The sequence below is a fragment of the Diplotaxodon limnothrissa genome, linkage group LG8 (genome assembly GCF_057381915.1).
Source record: "Diplotaxodon limnothrissa isolate DT_005_m linkage group LG8, D_limnothrissa_male_GT1.1, whole genome shotgun sequence".
Classification (NCBI taxonomy): domain Eukaryota; kingdom Metazoa; phylum Chordata; class Actinopteri; order Cichliformes; family Cichlidae; genus Diplotaxodon; species Diplotaxodon limnothrissa.
Window position 1 is genome coordinate 26725802 of NC_140603.1, and position 17832 is coordinate 26743633.

The 17832-nt window shown below is 39.5% G+C and overlaps 1 protein-coding gene across 1 annotated transcript; it reads left to right on the forward strand.

Moving 5' to 3' along the window:
* The first annotated feature begins 2092 nt into the window (after nt 1-2092).
* On the forward strand, nt 2093-17435 carry dusp3a (dual specificity phosphatase 3a). Its single transcript, XM_085361585.1, has 3 exons — nt 2093-2283; nt 12264-12496; nt 17206-17435. Exons 1-3 carry the CDS (start codon nt 2093-2095, stop codon nt 17433-17435), a joined length of 654 nt encoding a protein of 217 aa, XP_085217711.1.
* The last annotated feature ends 397 nt before the right edge of the window (nt 17436-17832 follow it).

Below are 17832 nucleotides of genomic sequence, written 5' to 3' on the forward strand. Positions count from 1 at the left end.
CAACTCCTCCTCCTAGCCCCCCCCCTCCAGCAGGTCGCAGAGAATGGGGGTGAGAGAAGACTCCAAACCTCCCTCCACCCGCTCATTGTAGTGTTGATGCATGTGTGTTCTAAGGTGCATTTAAAACCCAGGAGGGCATGGAGCTACCTGCCAGAGAGCAGCAGGTAAGCGCATGGTCCCTCCTGCTAGCCCTCAATGTCTACGTGTATTTAAAATTGAGAGGTGGGCAACGACTTAAAATTGAGAGGTGGGCAACGACTGAGAGGTGGGCAACGACCGAGAGGTGGGCAACGACTAGAAATGGTCATTAAAAACAAAAATAATAACTAAAAATAATTACACAGTCACCGGGAAAGTGGACCTTTAAAAAGTCACAACCATTGTGTTTAACCCAATTCAGAATCTTTTTCTAATCCCAACCCTACCCAAGAAGATCCATGAAATGAGCCTCACTGCCCTCTGCCTCTTCTATGTGGATACTGACTACCTGTTTTAGGACGTTAATAGAAAAATATTTGGACCCTAAATTATATTCACATTTAGACTGTGTCCAGAAATCAATCATAAACTCATGTTAAGTATGGACAAGCGGTACTTGTAGTGCTTTGAAACTTGTTCAAAAAGGTTCTAAACTGATCTAGTTTTAGCATCTCACAAACCGTACTTGAAGGCAGCATCGTCTGCGCGTGCAACTACCATCATTCTCATATCCAGCTCCCGTCTGACCGCTGGCGGGGTGTGTCTCCTGGAGATAGCGGTGGCGAAATGAACCAGCGTCAAGTGAGCATCAAACAGACAATATTGTACCGGAACTTGAACCTGTATTGATGAAAATAAAAGTACTGGCTTGCCTTTAACTGTAATTAAACTTTTAAATAAATGAATTTGAACTGAAAGACATCGACAAATCTGCAGAGTGTGAGATCACAATTTAAACTAAACTTGTAAAAACTTAGATTTTTGTGCTACATGTGCATTAGAGTTCAGTACTTATTTAATAAGAACTCACATTTAATTGTTCTTTTCACTCGAAGGGTGTGTTTGAGGCCATTGCTCTATGCAGGACAGTCAGTTGTTACTGCCGAGACAGTGGAGATACGGCTTGAATCACTGTCCCTGCCAACTGCAACCTCTTCCTTTGGAGTACAACAAGGGTTATTAAGAGATCCTCATATCTTATTCTTTGCAGAAGTACGTTTCAGGATTTAATACTGTTGCACAAAAAATAAAATGAAACTGAAACCCTACTGCAGATTCTTTCAGAAAAATAGAATCTTCCAAAACTCCCACTAATATTCAAAATGTCCTTTTTTCTACATAGTTCTGTCTCAGTAATCAGGGTTCCTTGTTTCTGAAAGGTAAAGGCCATAATGGGCTGCAACTATCTGTTGATCTCCCCACCCAAGAAAAATTACATTTTAAATGAAGAAAAAATAAAGTAAAAACAATAAACATAAAAATAACATTTAATACAATGAAATGAGACCCAAAACTGAAAAAATAAGGGGGGGGTATATTGTCACCCCCCCAACTACATTTATAAGAAATATTAAGTCGCCTGAAAAAGAACAATAAAAACTAAAAGACCACAAAAGAAAGTGTAAAACTGAAGAAAGAAAAGCCAAAAAAAACCAAAACACAAGCAACGATCAAACTGAAATAAATCTATAAATAAGAAAAAATGAAGAAAAAAAAGATATTCAGTATGGGGTTATAATCTAAAATATATGCAATTGAAAAAATAACACAAGAAAATTAAACAATAACTTTCTAAATCTGGTATTTGATGTTGAAAAAATGCACTGAAAAAGTAAAGAACAAATCAGTTTTTAGGTTTTTCATTCAAAGACATGTATCTTTTACTTTGAAAGTGTGACCGGAAGTCCGTCTCAAAGCTGCTTCGCACTTGTCGCCGACGAAGTGTGAAGCTGTAGAGCTCGCGCCTCTTCAGACTCAGACACCTTGGAGACAAGAAGACAGCGCGAGCACGACTCACACGCGGACGTATAAAATGCTGTTGAACAACGAAACCAGTCTGACGAGTCGGGCTCTGGCTAAATTCTAACATTACTCTGCGAGCAGAAGAAGAGCCATGAAGAAACACCTGAGTCCTACGAAACAGCATCAACAGCCGCAGCCGCCACCACCGGCTGAAGTCCCGGTTCCAGCCTGCGAGGTGACCGTCCAGCAACTCAACGAGCTCCTGTCCGACGGCAACGGCTTTTACAGCCTACCGACACAGCACTTCAACGAGGTCTTTCCCAGGATATACATCGGTAACGCGTGAGTCATTCACCATTGAATCTAACACGTTATGCCGTTGTGACACTGAGAGACACTCCCTACACATACTCCGACCAGACGCGACCATGACAACGGTGTCGCATGTCGGTTAGCACGCGCGCACGAGCGGTGGTCCTCCGCTGTCATCATTATGGAGGAAGCGACAGGCGGTTGTTGACAACAGATAACCCCGAAATACTAGCCTGATTTCAGGGAGAAGTCATTAGCCAGACAGTTGATTAACAGATAACACTGCAATATCACGACTATCTGTCAATATATAATATTATTGTTATTATTGTTATTATTATTACAAATCTACGTGTGATCCTCTTTACCTTTAAAGCAGAGGAAACCAACGAATTCAGAACACGAAGGACGAAACTAAAGAGGTGTTTTTACTCAATGAACCCCTCTCTGTCATTAGTATCATTGCCATGTCTTCATCAAGCCGCTCCCCTTTCAGTCCCGCTGGGCTGCAGGAACACAGCAACCGTCACCACTCTTCCCCCACCCCCCATCTTTCATTTATTATATGAAAAGAAGAAAAACATTTTCTCTCAGAGCAAATTGTGGAAAAAAAGAGATGTGAATTCTTAGTCTAAATTGTGAAGATGCTCTTTAGACAGGAATAAACAGGAATCTAGTCAATTCATGTCATATATAAGTTAATTCAGCAGTGTCAAACACATTTTATCTCTTCCTATTAAAAAGGATTTCTTGCTCCCCACCATATGTCATTGTGTGATCTTTTGGAAACTCCTGCATATCTCTTTAGGCTGGCGCTATGTTAATAAAATTATATTGCATTAATTCCTTTGTTTACTTATAATGTTAACAAGTACACTCACCTAAGGCAAATGGAAACTGCAAATGACTGCAGCTAAGATACTAAAAGGAGGTCATGTGTCACATTCCTTGCAGAAAATGAATTCATATTTAATATTTTTCCTGCCAGGTAACTAATTAATCAGGTAATCTCCCATCTCTGTAAAGAAATGTGACGTATATATGTGTCTTTCTCACAAAACACAACACAAAATTATTTGCAAATACAAATCTGTGCATTAAATAGTTGATTGTAAACATCTATTGGAAAACGTCTAAGACTGAACACAGGCACAAACCAGACCAGTGCTTTCTTTGTGCATAATCAAATCATGGAACAAAGGTAATAGAATTAACTTAATAGCAGCAGTATGTTTTTTTTTTTTAAATTTATTTCTTCCTGTAAGAGATGCTGTGCACACACACACACACACAGACCCACACATGCAGCGTATATGGAGTATAATGTATATTTGTTTATTAAACAGGTCTGCAGCTGAACCATAAATCCATGGTTGTTTGTTGACTTGGTGCTATTGGCTTTGTAATGAACATGCTGACTGTTTAGGAATTTACTACCCAGTGTTCCAGTAAAGCCAGTTCAGATTGTGTATGAGATGTACTGTAAAATCTTCCCACTGAACCTAGAGATAAACAGAGACGGTCCTCGTCTCACTACTGGTATTGCTATTTTGGGCTTTTTCTTTGCCTGTAATAGCTCTTTTACAATACACGCATCGCAGCTCTGAACTTTTCCAGACCTTATTCGACACAGCTGCATGTGGGGCTGTTGAATTTACATTAATGTGTTTTAATCTGCCAGTTCTTTACTACAAATGTAAGTTATAGTCTGGTGAATTTAAAATGAATGCGTAGAAATCATCTATTTTATATCTTACATGCTCTATCCTAAGAGCTCCCTTGCCTAAACCATAGTATTTCCAGTAGTGATAAAGTGGACTGTCTCCTACTGTGTGCTGCATGTGAGAAAAAGCAATATCAGATAATATCCTGAACTGATTCTTGCCAGTTGCATATGCATAGTTTATGAATATTTTATGCACAAATCTGTGATTCCCCAATGTTTTCTTACCTGATTTGGTTGTTTGCATGCTGTGAGGCAGTTATTAATACTATAACATCTCCTGTGGCAAAATTTTAATTTATTTACCAATAAAGCATTGTTACCTAGCAAGAAGTTCCTGAGTTCAATTACACCACCAGGCCTGGGTCTTTCTCTGTGGAGTTTGCATGTTCTCCCCATGTTTGCTTGGGTTCTCTCCGGATACTCTGGCTTCCTCCCACAGTCCAAAGACATGTAGTTAGTGAGATTGGGTTAATTGGTAACTCTAAATTGCCCATAGGTGTGAATGTGAGTGCGAATGGTTGTCTCGCTATGTGTTAGCCCTGCAACATAGTGGTGACCTGTTCAGGGTGTACCCCGCCTCTTGCCCTAAGACAGCTGGGATAGGCTCCAGCCCCCTGTGACCCTGACAAGGATAAGCGGAAGAGGATGAATGGATGGATGGATGAATTAATTGGTTAGCACCATCAACAAGGAGGTCCTGGGTTTGAATCCACCTGAACAGAAAGCTGGAACCTTTCTGTGTAAGGTTTGCATGCTCTCCCTCTGCATGTGTGGATTTTCTCCAGTACCTCTGTAATTTGAAATTGGCTGTAGGCGTGAATTAGGGTTGGGCGATATGTAAAAAATTTTCCAACCGGCAATCGTCAGTCCAGTAATCGACAATGGGCAATATATTCGCGCATGCGCAGACTTGATGGGCGGAGCAATGTAATCATGGGGGGACTGATTTGCGCGTTTACAACACAGAAGAAGTCCAAACATGGACGAACTAATTTCCCAAAAAATTAGGGCTGTCAGCATTAAGGCGTTAATGCAGCATTAACGCGGCTATCACGATTAACGCAATCAATTTTTTTAACGTGCTCAACCCATCTGGAGCGCAGAACAAACAAACTTTGGACAAAATGCCCGAAATACGTTGACAGAGACATTTCAGAGATTCTGACTCAGTCTGCGCTCCAGATGTTAATTGTTAATTGCATTAGTCGTGATGACGGCGGGTTAACGCTGACCGCACTAAAAAAAATTATGAAGTCGCCAATTTGGGATTTCTTTGGCTTTAAACCAGATGAAAGAAGTAAACCTAAGGATCTAACCAAAGTGGAGTGCCGCTTGTGCAGACGTACACTGTGAGCAAAGGACTCTAAACACGACTAACTTGCATGGACATGTACATGTCCGCCATCCGCCTGAGTATGCTAGGCTATCACCAGCTTCTGCAGGTCCATCAACAAGCATTTGGGTGCACTCTGAGGAGGGTGCATTTGCTTGAAGATAAAAGAGGGTGCTGTTAAAACAGCGCTACTATTTTTTTTCTGTTTGACTGCTTCTATTAGCGCCATCATTATTAGCAAAGTTACTCTTAAACACCTTACTGTTGTTACTCTTATTCCTCGACTGGTTGGTGAGTGGTTGCTGGCAGTCTCTAGGTGAAACTGGTCACAATAATGGTCCTTTGGTCATTACCAGATTGCCACAGTTTTGTGTAGTTTGCATGGAAAAGTGGGCTAATTTGCAAAAAACCTCTTTATGTGTTTAAAGTGTAATTTTGTTGCTATTAAAGAAACAAATTTAGTTTCTTTTGCATATATTTTGCTGTGTGGTAATGTATACCAGCTTTTACAGAGCAGCTCTTAATGCCACCTTTATGGATTTGTGGTAGAGAGAACAGATTCAGGGATGCCTCAAAGAAACTTGTGGGTTCAATCACTGCCAGTAGAGTGGTGGAGGAGCCGAGCCGGACAGAATACAAGCACATTACTGTAGCTCAGTGCTACAACACAATCAATCTGGATGTGCCAATCTGTCCGGCCAAGTCTCCAAACAAAGTGCTGGCAGACCTGCGCTCTGCTGAAGCTGATCAGAGAAAACTGTCAGCATGAAAGAGCGACTCTAAAGTGCTCTCAGCTTTATGACTTCTTTTGTCGAAGAGATTTTGATGTCTGATGAACAAACTAGGTTTGAGTTTTCGGTGGGGGGTAATTACTGAGCTATTTTATTTTAAAGCATATCTTAGAGCTTAGAAAAGCTTGATAGGACAGTGTAACATAATGTGATATTACACATATCTCAGGCAGGGAGAGCCGGTATTGATTGTTGATTAAAGGCTATGCCTTGTCCACAGTTTCCACCTCTGGGACCCAGTAATCCTCCCTGCTCATCTCATTAGTTGTACCTCGTTATAAATCAAATTATGTAGCTGGCCGGTAGAAATCCATTGGATGAAAACCAGTGCATCTATTAACACAAGACTAGCATGTGGTGCATCTCGCATACGCGTTTTTTACGGCGCTCGACTTAAATTAGAAAGAGATCTGTCCTTGAAAATGTTCATTAAACTTTCTTATCATAGGTACCCTCAGGAATTGGACCCATTAACCATTTTTAGGCTTTGATATACAGTTGCCTGTCAGATTTTAATTTTTTTAGGTCAAGACACAGTTTCATTTACATAATAACTGTTCATTTAAGATATACAGTAGTCACTCATGCTGACATTTGTTGGGAAAATGTACAGCATTGCTTTCCCTTCTTTATTTTCATTTAATAGAAAAATCAGGGATACTTATACAGCTGCCAAAAAACATCCCATTTTCGTACTCTGTAAGGATTTAACATTTTCAACAGACCATTAAATTGTAAGTTCATATTTTTTTTGTACATACATACATTCGCTCATTGTGCATCACTTTAAAGCTCACAGCTAGTCGCTTGGTTTCCTACTTAACCCTCTAACTTATTTATTACCTGTTCATTTGTCAATTAACAGTATTCCTCACTCTCATTGGTAGTTGCATTCAATTCTCAGATTCCGCCCACTTCACAATCACAAGAAATTATTTTGCCTGTAGTTACCTGCCAATTGCCCATTAATACAAGTTTTCTTAGTCTTTGAACTCAACTGGAGTGACAGTTCTTTCCTACGTTGGTGTTTTGACCACACATCTGCATTTGTTGAGTCTTTCTGCTGATTTATTCAGTTCTTTCACTTAAAATAATGTATACAGCAGACACTCAGTAAAAGTTTAAAGTCACTAATTCAATAAACAAGATGTTGACTAGAGCAGCACTTGTGTTTATTGAACTAGTCAATGTTTGCATCCATAAATGGATTATGAGTCTACTTTGCCAGCTTGCAATGTTTTCAGTTCAGTTGTAGTCAGCACTCTTAAACCACGGTGTGCAGCTTAGGGACTTAAGGTGTGGTTGTTTGCTTTGAGAAACGCTCTGGCTCTTTGTGAAGCTGGTCTTTAATAATGGATGTGTTGGGACTGCAGATCCCAGGGTAAGTAGGCCGGGACAGGCCCGGCAAATAGGAAGGAAGCCATCGGCTGTGAACCCAGTTGAACCTACTGTGCCTCTGCATTGTGTTGTGTAGAAGTACAGTATAGGCCTTTACACACTACTACCCTTTACACACAAAGAGATACGCATGCCTACGCTTTACTTGCTTCACTTTTTTTTGCATTGAAGTGCTCATAGTGTGCATGCATATTGAATCATTTATGAGCACTAGCTTAGTCTAAATATACACAGACTTTTTGTGAATGAAATGAAGATATTATTAATGTGTAGCCTGGATTTCTGAATCTCTGCCCTGTAGCTACGATGCTAGCAGACAGGCTGCTTCATCCCTCCTCCTTTGGTTGCAAAGTAACATTGTAGCAGAATTTCTTGTTAGGTATTGGGTTTTGCAGCCTCCACCTCTAGGGAGCTGCCCAGGGTCACCTCACCTTGCCTCCAGGCTCACGTTGACGTTAAGCCTGTATAGTAAAGCTTTGTCAGAGTGAACGATTTACAGATTCGTGAAAATGGTTTTAAAATAAAAAACAATACATATATAAACTTATATCATGAATAGTATTTGTAAGGCAGGCTACGAGGTCATTATTGATCTTAATTAAATGATCTTGATAAAACTGTCACTCTTGTCCTATTTTGGGGTGACCGTGGCTCAGGGGGGTTGGGAAGCGTATCTGTAACCGGAAGGTCGCCGGCTCGATCCCCGGGCTCTCTGTCCTGGTCGTTGTGTCCTTGGGCAAGACACTTTACCCTATCGCCTACTGGTGTTGGCCAGAGGGGCCGATGGCGCGATATGGCAGCCTCGCTTCTGTCAGTCTGCCCCAGGGCAGCTGTGGCTACAACTGTAGCTTGCCTCCACCAGTGTGTGAATGTGAGAGTGAATGAATAGTGGCATTGTAAAGCGCTTTGGGTTCCTTGAAAAGCGCTATATAAATCCAATCCATTATTATTTGCTATGGATCCCTCACTTTTCTATGTGTTATACATAAAGTACACCCCTTTCCTTTACAGTGTCAATTTCACCTCTTTCTAGAAGCACCTAAAAACATGCTTGCTGTTTAGTTCAGCTCCAGATGAGATAACTAAATGAGAGAATTCAATTAACAAGCTATGTCTAAAATCATAATGAGAAAACTTTATTGTCCATTGCAGTGTAGTAGAAATATGTCTTAAGCACAAGTGTATGCAAATAAAACTGCAGATATATGAACAAAAAACTTTATAAACAACACATACCAAGGCAGAATTATTACTCACAAAGTTTAATCTGTGGAGAATTGACTGGTGCCTTTATTTCTGGATTTCTCAGAGTCTCTCACCCATTTTCACTCCATTGTCACTGTGCAGATTTCCTAAGGCACGCGAGCTTCCACCTGGGGCTTTCTTCGCCCCCCAATCTGTAACTCCAGACATTTAGTGATGGCAGCAGGCTGGCAGGCTGTGTTTATAGCCATAAAAACACCACAATGTCAAGAACCACCTCTTTTTTTCCTTTTATTTGTTTTTAATTTTATTTGCATTTAAAAATAAGGTCAGGGTAAATGAAATTCAAGAACTGCATCAGGCTTATTAAGTTAATGATTATTCATGTCAAATTATCACCATAATATCAAACAAAGTAATCTTTAGCAGACTTATGACCAATGAAAAATTATGTCTGGCCTCCAAAACAGCTCACACTAATTTCAAAGTATATTTGATATTATTTGTGGTAGTCTTCATGTTCCTCCAGGTAATTTCCTGTTTTACTTTGAAGTTTAGTTGTTTAGATGTGCCTTATTTTGGTTTTAATTCATGCATTTGTTCTTTTCCCTCTTTTGTGATTGTCATTACTTTCACCTGTTTGATTGCATCCACCTGTGTCCTGTTCCCACCTGTCTCTTAACATCATTCACCCTTGTGTACTTTTATAAACCTGGCTTTCCCTTTAACTTTGCCACATTTTCTTCCAGCTTCCTGTACCTATTTTTTGGACTTCTTTTTAGCTGTTGGACTTTCTGTATTTTTAGATTCTTGTATTAACTACTTTTTTCTCTTTTTGTTTTTTTTCGCTACCCCGTGCCATGCACTTGAGTCCAAAATCAAAACTTCTTTAACACAAAAATTTCTCTAAGAATCAGTGACATTGCATAAATACTTATACTGTAGCTGCAGTGTTTGTCCAGATGCTTACCAAAGCTTTGGTGTTATCAGTTCTCCTCATGTCCCATGCCTAGCTGTGATCTTGTTAGATCAGCTGCTCTCAATGCCAGCTAACATACGCTCATGGCTCAGCTGATAGGTTTCATTGCATCCCATTGACAAATCTAACATAAGATGTGCTATTTGCACTGCTTTGCTATGCCCATAGGTGCTGGTTCTTCTGCAAGCTACTTTGAAACCCACCTCCAACCACTCATCACTAAATCACCAAATACAAATGACTGCAGATAGAAATAGCAGTCATCTTATAAATATAGTAATCTTTAATGAAATATATTTTGCTTGCATCATAACTTTGCCATATCATTGTACAACAGCTTTTATATACTTCCAGTTTTCTTCTCCATTTCTATTTCTTTCTTCTATTTTTTGTGTTTTCGATTATGTGCAATTTCTTTTGTTTTAAAAAATTATGTGCAATTAGTGGCACTAAATGTACCATAAACTTGGAATACAACTTATAACCTAAATACGAAAGGAGGTTTTTTGTTCAGAATCAATGGGCAGTGCCTTTGGCCAGGTTGGATGTGGATGCAGGCATTGGGCCAGGCAGGCTGGAGCAGCCAGAAGCTTGTACTGCTTTGTTATGGTTTGTTAGCTGTGTGGGACTGTTTGCTTTGTATGGGTCTAATGTGCAATAACGCAGCTCTAAAAGGGGATGTGTATTAGAGCAGGAGGTAAGCAGAAACAGATTCATTGTTTCCTGGAAGTAGGGTGAATGATGATGGAGGTGAAAATACTGGAGCAGAGCTGTCTGAGAATAGAGAGATTGTTCTTTTTGTCTGTTGTCCTACAAAAAATAAAATAAAAAAGACAAATACATCAGAGTCTGCAGACTGAAAAATGGACACCTTTATAGGTCCTCAGCAGTTTCAAATGGTGCCCATTAGAGCTGGATTGGACTGGTTGGTGAAGAGGGTAGTACACACTGCTGTATGAAAACCAACCATTACTGAGAAAAAAGACTTTTTGGGGGGGACTATAATCGAACTCACAATGGCTGATGCTTTAGACACTCAAATAGCCAAATTTTCTTATTTTTCTTATTTTCAGCACAGTACAACAAGCTGTGCTTGTGTTACAGACATAGGAGTAATGCTTACTGACAATGAACCTCTACTTAGATATTCAAGAGAAATAAATAAAATAAATGATCTAAATGATTCCAATATTCATTCAATTAAAACATTTCAGATATATTAATCGTATTAGAGCGCTTCATGCGCCCCACAGGATGTAGGCAGTATTTTAACAGACACCCAAGGATGTTTAGCAGTTTTTTTTTTTTTATCCATCACCTTGACTTCACTTTGTTTTAAACTGCTCAGTAGCTAGCCCAAGCCTAACACTGGTTTACATTACACTGACCAGGTCACTGTTGTGGTGATTACCTGAGAGTCTCATTCTGTAGTGTGGACTGCAGCCGGTAACAGGAGTCCTTGTTGTGATTCTGTAGGAAATCCTGAAATAAATGCGGTTATTTTTCAAAAACAATTATTCCAAACCTTCAAAATGTAGTGCAAGTCTGGCCACACAGTTTACGTTAGCTAGATGAATATATAGGGTAACTGAAACTGTGTTACTTTAGTGTTTAATGAGCACATGTGCTACCGTTAACATGAATGATGGCATGTTAGTGAATTGTATTACATTATTAAATTAAATTTTTTAATTTTATTTTAAATTTATCACTGCATATTTGTTTTTCTTTTCTCACTTCTACCATCTGTAACCTTTGAAGCACTTTAACCCTATAATGCCCGTTGTATCATATTTGATATGAGTTTCTGAGACCTCTAGCTCATCAACATGATCAATACTTGACATAATTTCAAAATGTTATAGACAAAACTAAAATTAACACTGTTGTTAACAAAAAGTTGCAAAAAATGCCCAATGTATTCTATGCGATACAGAAAATATATAATAAATATACAATAAAAATATATCATACACAACATGATATAGCAAAATAAATTGTGGATTTTGTTATAAGGGTTAATAAACATCTCAGTTCCAAAAAAATCTGAATTTTCTGGCTAGTTTTTTGAAGGGTTGGGTCTTTCAGGGTTAAACTGGAAAAAAAGTTGCTGAGCGATTATAGGTTTGATTGATATTTGTAATTAGACCTCGAGTCATGAGAACTCTACTTTGGAAATAAGTTGAGACAAAAGGCACTTTAATGTGACTTTTGTTTGAAAAATCAGTACGAGGGAGCTGCTTTTGTCTCCCAGCAGATACTCAGTATTTGGCTGTTCATCAACAGATGCAGCGAAACACTGTGTGCTGCATGTGGTGTTATTGCGACCTGTTTGTCAAAATACCACTTTAAAAAAAAATTGTGCTGACACACTGCTTTGCTGTATCTGTCAGGTGCTGTTAGTACTGTTATTTGTCTCAGATGTCTTGTTCTGTGTCTGCACATTCATCATTTTATTTCAATTTCAGAGGCTCTGTGAGTTTAGTCCAGTGCCTCTAAATTGAAATTAAATTGTAGACTGGTAAGCATATTTGATCAGTTTTTTCATCTCTGATCATTAACCTCTTCTCGCCTTTGCAGGTTTGTCGCTCAGAATACAATGCGTCTGCAGAAACTTGGTGTGACACACGTCTTAAATGTAGCAGAGGGCACCTCCTTCATGCATGTCAACACCAGTGCGGATTTCTACGCTGGCACGGGCATCACCTATCATGGCATCCAGGCCAATGACACAGAGCAGTTCGACCTCAGTGCCTTCTTTGAGGAAGGGGCTGATTTTATCGACAAGGCCCTAGCGCACAATAATGGCAAAGGTGGGGTTATTTTGTCGTTTATGTTTTATCTATTGGACTAAGGAGGTAAATGTTAACTCTTGAAATACATGTATTCATTTTTAGTAGAATATTAAAATAATGGCCACCAAACTTTTGTGTGCAAGTGATCTACCACTTAGCAACAAGTGTACAAAGTGGTAGGACATCCTAACACTTTGCACATATAACGTTGTTGACATTTTTTGCTTGATTTGTAAATGGGGGGGAAAAAAAAGAAGGACAGACTGTGGGATGTTTTTCTTACTTACGCTTATGTGCATTAAACTGTGGACTACAAGCTGTCCAGAGACCAAAGAACTTCCCGTTACAGTCTTGTGTAGCAAAGAAAAGCACCAAATTCTGTTAAATAGCTGTTTGCCAAATTTGTAGTCGGTTTCTTGAGAAAGCACAAAAATAATACATCATTTCTACATTCTTCAGACTATTTTTATTTAGTGAGGTCCTAAAAAGCTGTTCAGGAGCCATAACTAGAGATAACACCCACTCGATGTTTGAAAAAGCCCATTGTTTTCCCTCTATTGACTATATATGGTGCTAGGAAGTCTGTATGCTTATATATGCACAGGTAGAGAATATATTGATTGACTATATTACATTACATCAGTATTAGTATGTGTTAGTACCCCACAACTTGGGTAAAACTAGCACCTAAATATATCCAGCACTTCAAAGAAATGTATCCCTTATGCTGGATATTTATATTTATTTAACAAATGGGAGCACTATGCCTTTCTTACTTCAATAGCTCACACTTAAAAGTAATTTGCTCCAAAAGTTGAGACATGAAAACAAGTTCCTCTTGTTGTTTGTCTAACAAGATCCAGTCTTAGTTCCAGTCTTAGTACTCCTCATTGTTGTGGATCTTAAAGCAACAACAGGAGATAATCACAGTGGCCCTGAACACCTCTCGCTAAATCTGACACACTCATGAGTCCTGCTCCATATTCCATTACCCGATCACATCCCTGCACATCAGCATCGTCACAATGTTTGATGTGTAGCACACCTGTAAGATGTTAAACGGGTGCTGTAATACTTTGGGACTGTGTAAAAGAACAGAACAAGTACTGCAGTAAAAAGTTGTAAGAAAGGGGAAGATACAGAAATCACTAGGGAACTGAGTCTTGACTTTCATACAACTTCTAGGTCAGGCATACTATACACCATTTCAGGTGTGCAAACTTTGAATTTTGAATAGTACGAATCAAAAAGCAGCTGTTTCAAATCTGAAACCTAGCATCTTAATTCCCCGAATGTTTTTTGTCACTACAGTGCTGTGGTAAATCAAGAATGAAGAGCTCCTGTGGAGAAGAGCGCATAAGAGATTTAGCATGTCTCATCTCTGCTTGGTGGTTTTGCCGCAGTTTGACATTTGTGCATTGTGCCACATTAAGTGTGACATTTTGTGACCCTCAGCTGTAAGCTTGGAAAAGGTCCAAGGTTCAGGATTTTAATGAGGAACTGCACTAATGCATTGCTCCTGTGAGTTTTCCATAATGAAGACACAAGGTTACAGTGTGCAGATCTGTGTATTTTCCTCCAATCAACAGAAAACCAACACATTAAAACTGCAATGATAAAAAGTAATTTAACGGCATCAACTGTGGTGATATGGAGAAATGGTTGGATTCATGATCTAGAATTAAAGTATGATAGATAATAATTTATGCTGGAATGTATATTTCAGACAAAATTTATATTTTTTAAATTAATTATTAATTTATTATTTATAGTTATTTAGCTTGACAAATTGAGGGCATGCAGGGGGTGGAGGGTGCTGCTCCGTCTGCGTAAGCAGCCATTGAGACTGTATCGGACATGCCTCCTTGCTTTGATTGGTTGTTTTTAATTTGGGTGTGGTAGTTTCTTGCAGATCACGTTTGAAGCACTGAGAGGAGCCTTAAGAGCCTGATGCTTTTTTTTTCAGTGGCTCATGCAATGCAATGAAAATGTGTTGCTGCACCGAGCAAGTGGCAGGACATAGTTTAGGAGCTTTTTTTTGAACGCCATAGTTCAACAAATTTGGAGTGTGTTGCCAATAAAAAGGAGGCATCCTGCTGGAAAAACTTTTAAAAATTCTGCCTAATCGTTCTGTCCTCTGCAGCTCCATCAAACAGTACGCTGAACCTTTAAGGTCAAAATGATGGAATGAATACATGCCCATACTTTTGCACCATGCATGAATCAAGTGCCTGGATCCAGAAGGTTAGCTCAATCTGAATTCGTTTATATTTTCCTAAGAGCATCGGGATGAGTTTTTCTCATTTTAGTTAGATTTTTGAAGATATGCAAAATGTGGAAGTTTCTTCCCACGTCAAAATTCCTAGCTCCTGATATGATTTCAGATAAACTCCAGGAGTTGATCATTTCTTATTTGGGCCCTGAGAAACTGGTAGGCACATTTTTCCATAGAGCTGAGCATTGTCACTACAAACATAAAATTACTCTCATAAGTGGTGGAGGCATGCGTGGATTAATATACTGTGCATGTCCTCGTGGGGAACATGCACAGTTCCCCATGAGGAGCATTAACGTAAATATTTTTTTAATGTTGTAGTGAAGGGAACATGATTAGAAAACTGTTTAAATATTTTGTAATTAAATCGTATGTTGTTTCTGTAGATCCAGTGCCAACTGTCAATATGGTGGATGAATAGTATACAAATAGACAAAGAATGGGAGAAAGGGTCAGTCAGGGGGTGTAAAGTGTACATAGCTGTGCCAGTGCTGCAGTTCGGACTGGATGCTAATGCTGCTAGCTTGGTCTACAGGAGGACCGCAGCATTGAGAGAACGATGCTGACTGCACCCACTGACAACTCCTGTTGAGGAAAAGAGTGCCCAACAGTGGATAGAATTTAATGTTTTTCCAACAAATGCAGATAAGACTATTAAGTCTAATAAAACAATAAAATACAAGACACAGTAAAGACTGAGGGATATTGGAGCTGGACAGTGATGGAGCAAGTGAGTTGAGAGCCAAAGAGCGTGTGTGTCTAACAAGAGGATACAGTGGAATTAGAATTGATCTGTGGCAGACATGGTGATTTGGTATTGAAGAGGTCACGTCATTGGCATGGAAGTGTTCCCGGTCGAGTGTGAGAGAGGAGCCAGTCAAAGAAAAAGGAGAGAAGAGGGAGAGAAAGATGTTGGGGATAAAACTATAGTAGAGACAGAGAGAGGTGTTGGGTTTCAAATAAAGTGCAGAATCTGCAGATCTGACCTGAGCCGAGCACATCAGCTGCTCTGTGAAGGTTGCCAAGTTAAATCCCCTGTGGCGTTTTAGCCAGTCTGTAATGGAAGTGTAAGTTAGACAAAGGTACACCTTAAAAATGAACACAAACACACAAACTGGCATGAACATAAAAATACAGAACAGTAAACACATATGTATTTTGCACACACAAAGACGACATTGATTCTTTGCTGTGGTCGGGATGTGGGTTCACCTCAGCTGGTGGAAGATGATTGACTTTGCTGAGTCTGCAGCAAAGGTCATGTCTTATATATGCAGCTTCTAGAAGAGAAGCTGCTTTGCTGGACAATCTTGGTCACAGCATATGTTTTCCAACTACTCTAACAATCTCTTATTTTCTATTTATTTGTTTCTGCTTCATTTCCTCATTTTCTTCCACCTCCTACTTTTTGTCCTGCAGTCTCAAAATTACCACGAGGGAAAACTCCTGTTTGTGCTCTGGTGCTTTAAGGACACTGTATACTTGATACGAACCTGAAAAATCATGTTTTATTTCTGTGTTGAATGTTCACTTATCTTAATTTAATGCCCCACATGTGAGAAATAAAAAGAAATAGACACAATATATTTGATTTGATTAATGATTTGCATTAAAGGGGACTTTTTGTGTTAATTTCAAACTCCAAATGTGTATTCTTGGACTCGACTAGAGTAGCTTTGCATGATTCATGGTTTATTTTAATCCTTACTTATCTTGTGGTGGCCCTTTGTACTGACGTTTACTTCATTCTCTACCTGAATAACTATTTTGCCTCCTTTCTGAAAAGCCAGCTTTTTTTTTTTGATTGGCTGTTCTTCACAAACTATATGTTTAAACAGTTAATGGGAGGGGCTTAATTTGTCACAGTCTGTGCCTACGGTGGCCATATAAGGGATAGCCACTCTAATATATTTGGATTAATTAATAACTCAAGCGCACAGCTTTCTCTTAAATCTCAAACTCACTTGCTGTTTAGTTTAGCTCAAGCAAAGATGGCTAAAAGAGTTTTCAGTCAAAAAGATCTATCTAGAGGAAGTTCAAAGAAATCCCAATCAAGACAATATACACAGATCAGTAAGTCCATGACTTCACGAATAATTGTCATAATTGTGATCATAGTTTTTGTGGCAGTCAAGCAGCCTTCTGTAACAGCTGGTCATTGTTCATGAATAAAGATAGCCAGGGCAATCCGACAAGTTTCATTTATATGCTTCTTCCAGTGTCATACCGGGAACAGATATTTTTGACACTCTTACAGAGTGACAATTACAGGATGTACTAGTTTATGCTTTTTCCTGTGCAGTGGATAACAGATAGCAGAGGAGCCACAATGAGGCCTGAGAAAACTCTTCTATGAAAACTATTTCTCTGTGGTGTGTGTGTGTGTGTGTGTGTGTGAAACCAGCCTCGCACCATAAACAGCTTTCATCTTATTGTTCTCTGTGTCCTCCAGGGAAGGTGTATGTACACTGCAGAGAAGGCTACAGCCGCTCCCCCACCATGGTTGTTGCTTACCTCATGCTGCGCCACAGAATGGATGCACGGCTGGCGGTGGCCACTGTGCGGCACAAGAGAGAGATCGGTCCTAACGACGGCTTCCTTCGCCAACTGTGCCAACTCAACGAGAAGCTGGCAAAGGAGGGCAAGCTGAACGGGGACCTGGGCAAATTAAAGGCCAAGTGAAAGCTGGAGAGGTGCTGCCCGTCTCCTCCGGCCCTGCCTTTGACTGGCTGCAGCTGCTCTGGTAGACTGACCCCACCCTGACCAAACCAGCACTCATCTAACACATCAGGGGTATTCTGAAGCATACATGCATTTATCTGTGGAATTATTCCTCGTGTTCACACACACTTGCACATGTACATGCTGTTCTGTTTGAATCTTTAGTCCATGTCTCTCACTGCTGTTCTACAAAGAGTGTGATCTCAAAAAAAACCCATCCCCCTTTTTATAACTCCACACAGATTTTGCTGCTCATACCCTAAAGCTCTGAATTCCTCTCATTTCTGAGCTACTTAAAGCATTCCTTCAATTCCCACAACTTAGAAATTTGATATCTTTGCCCTGATTTTAAAATTTT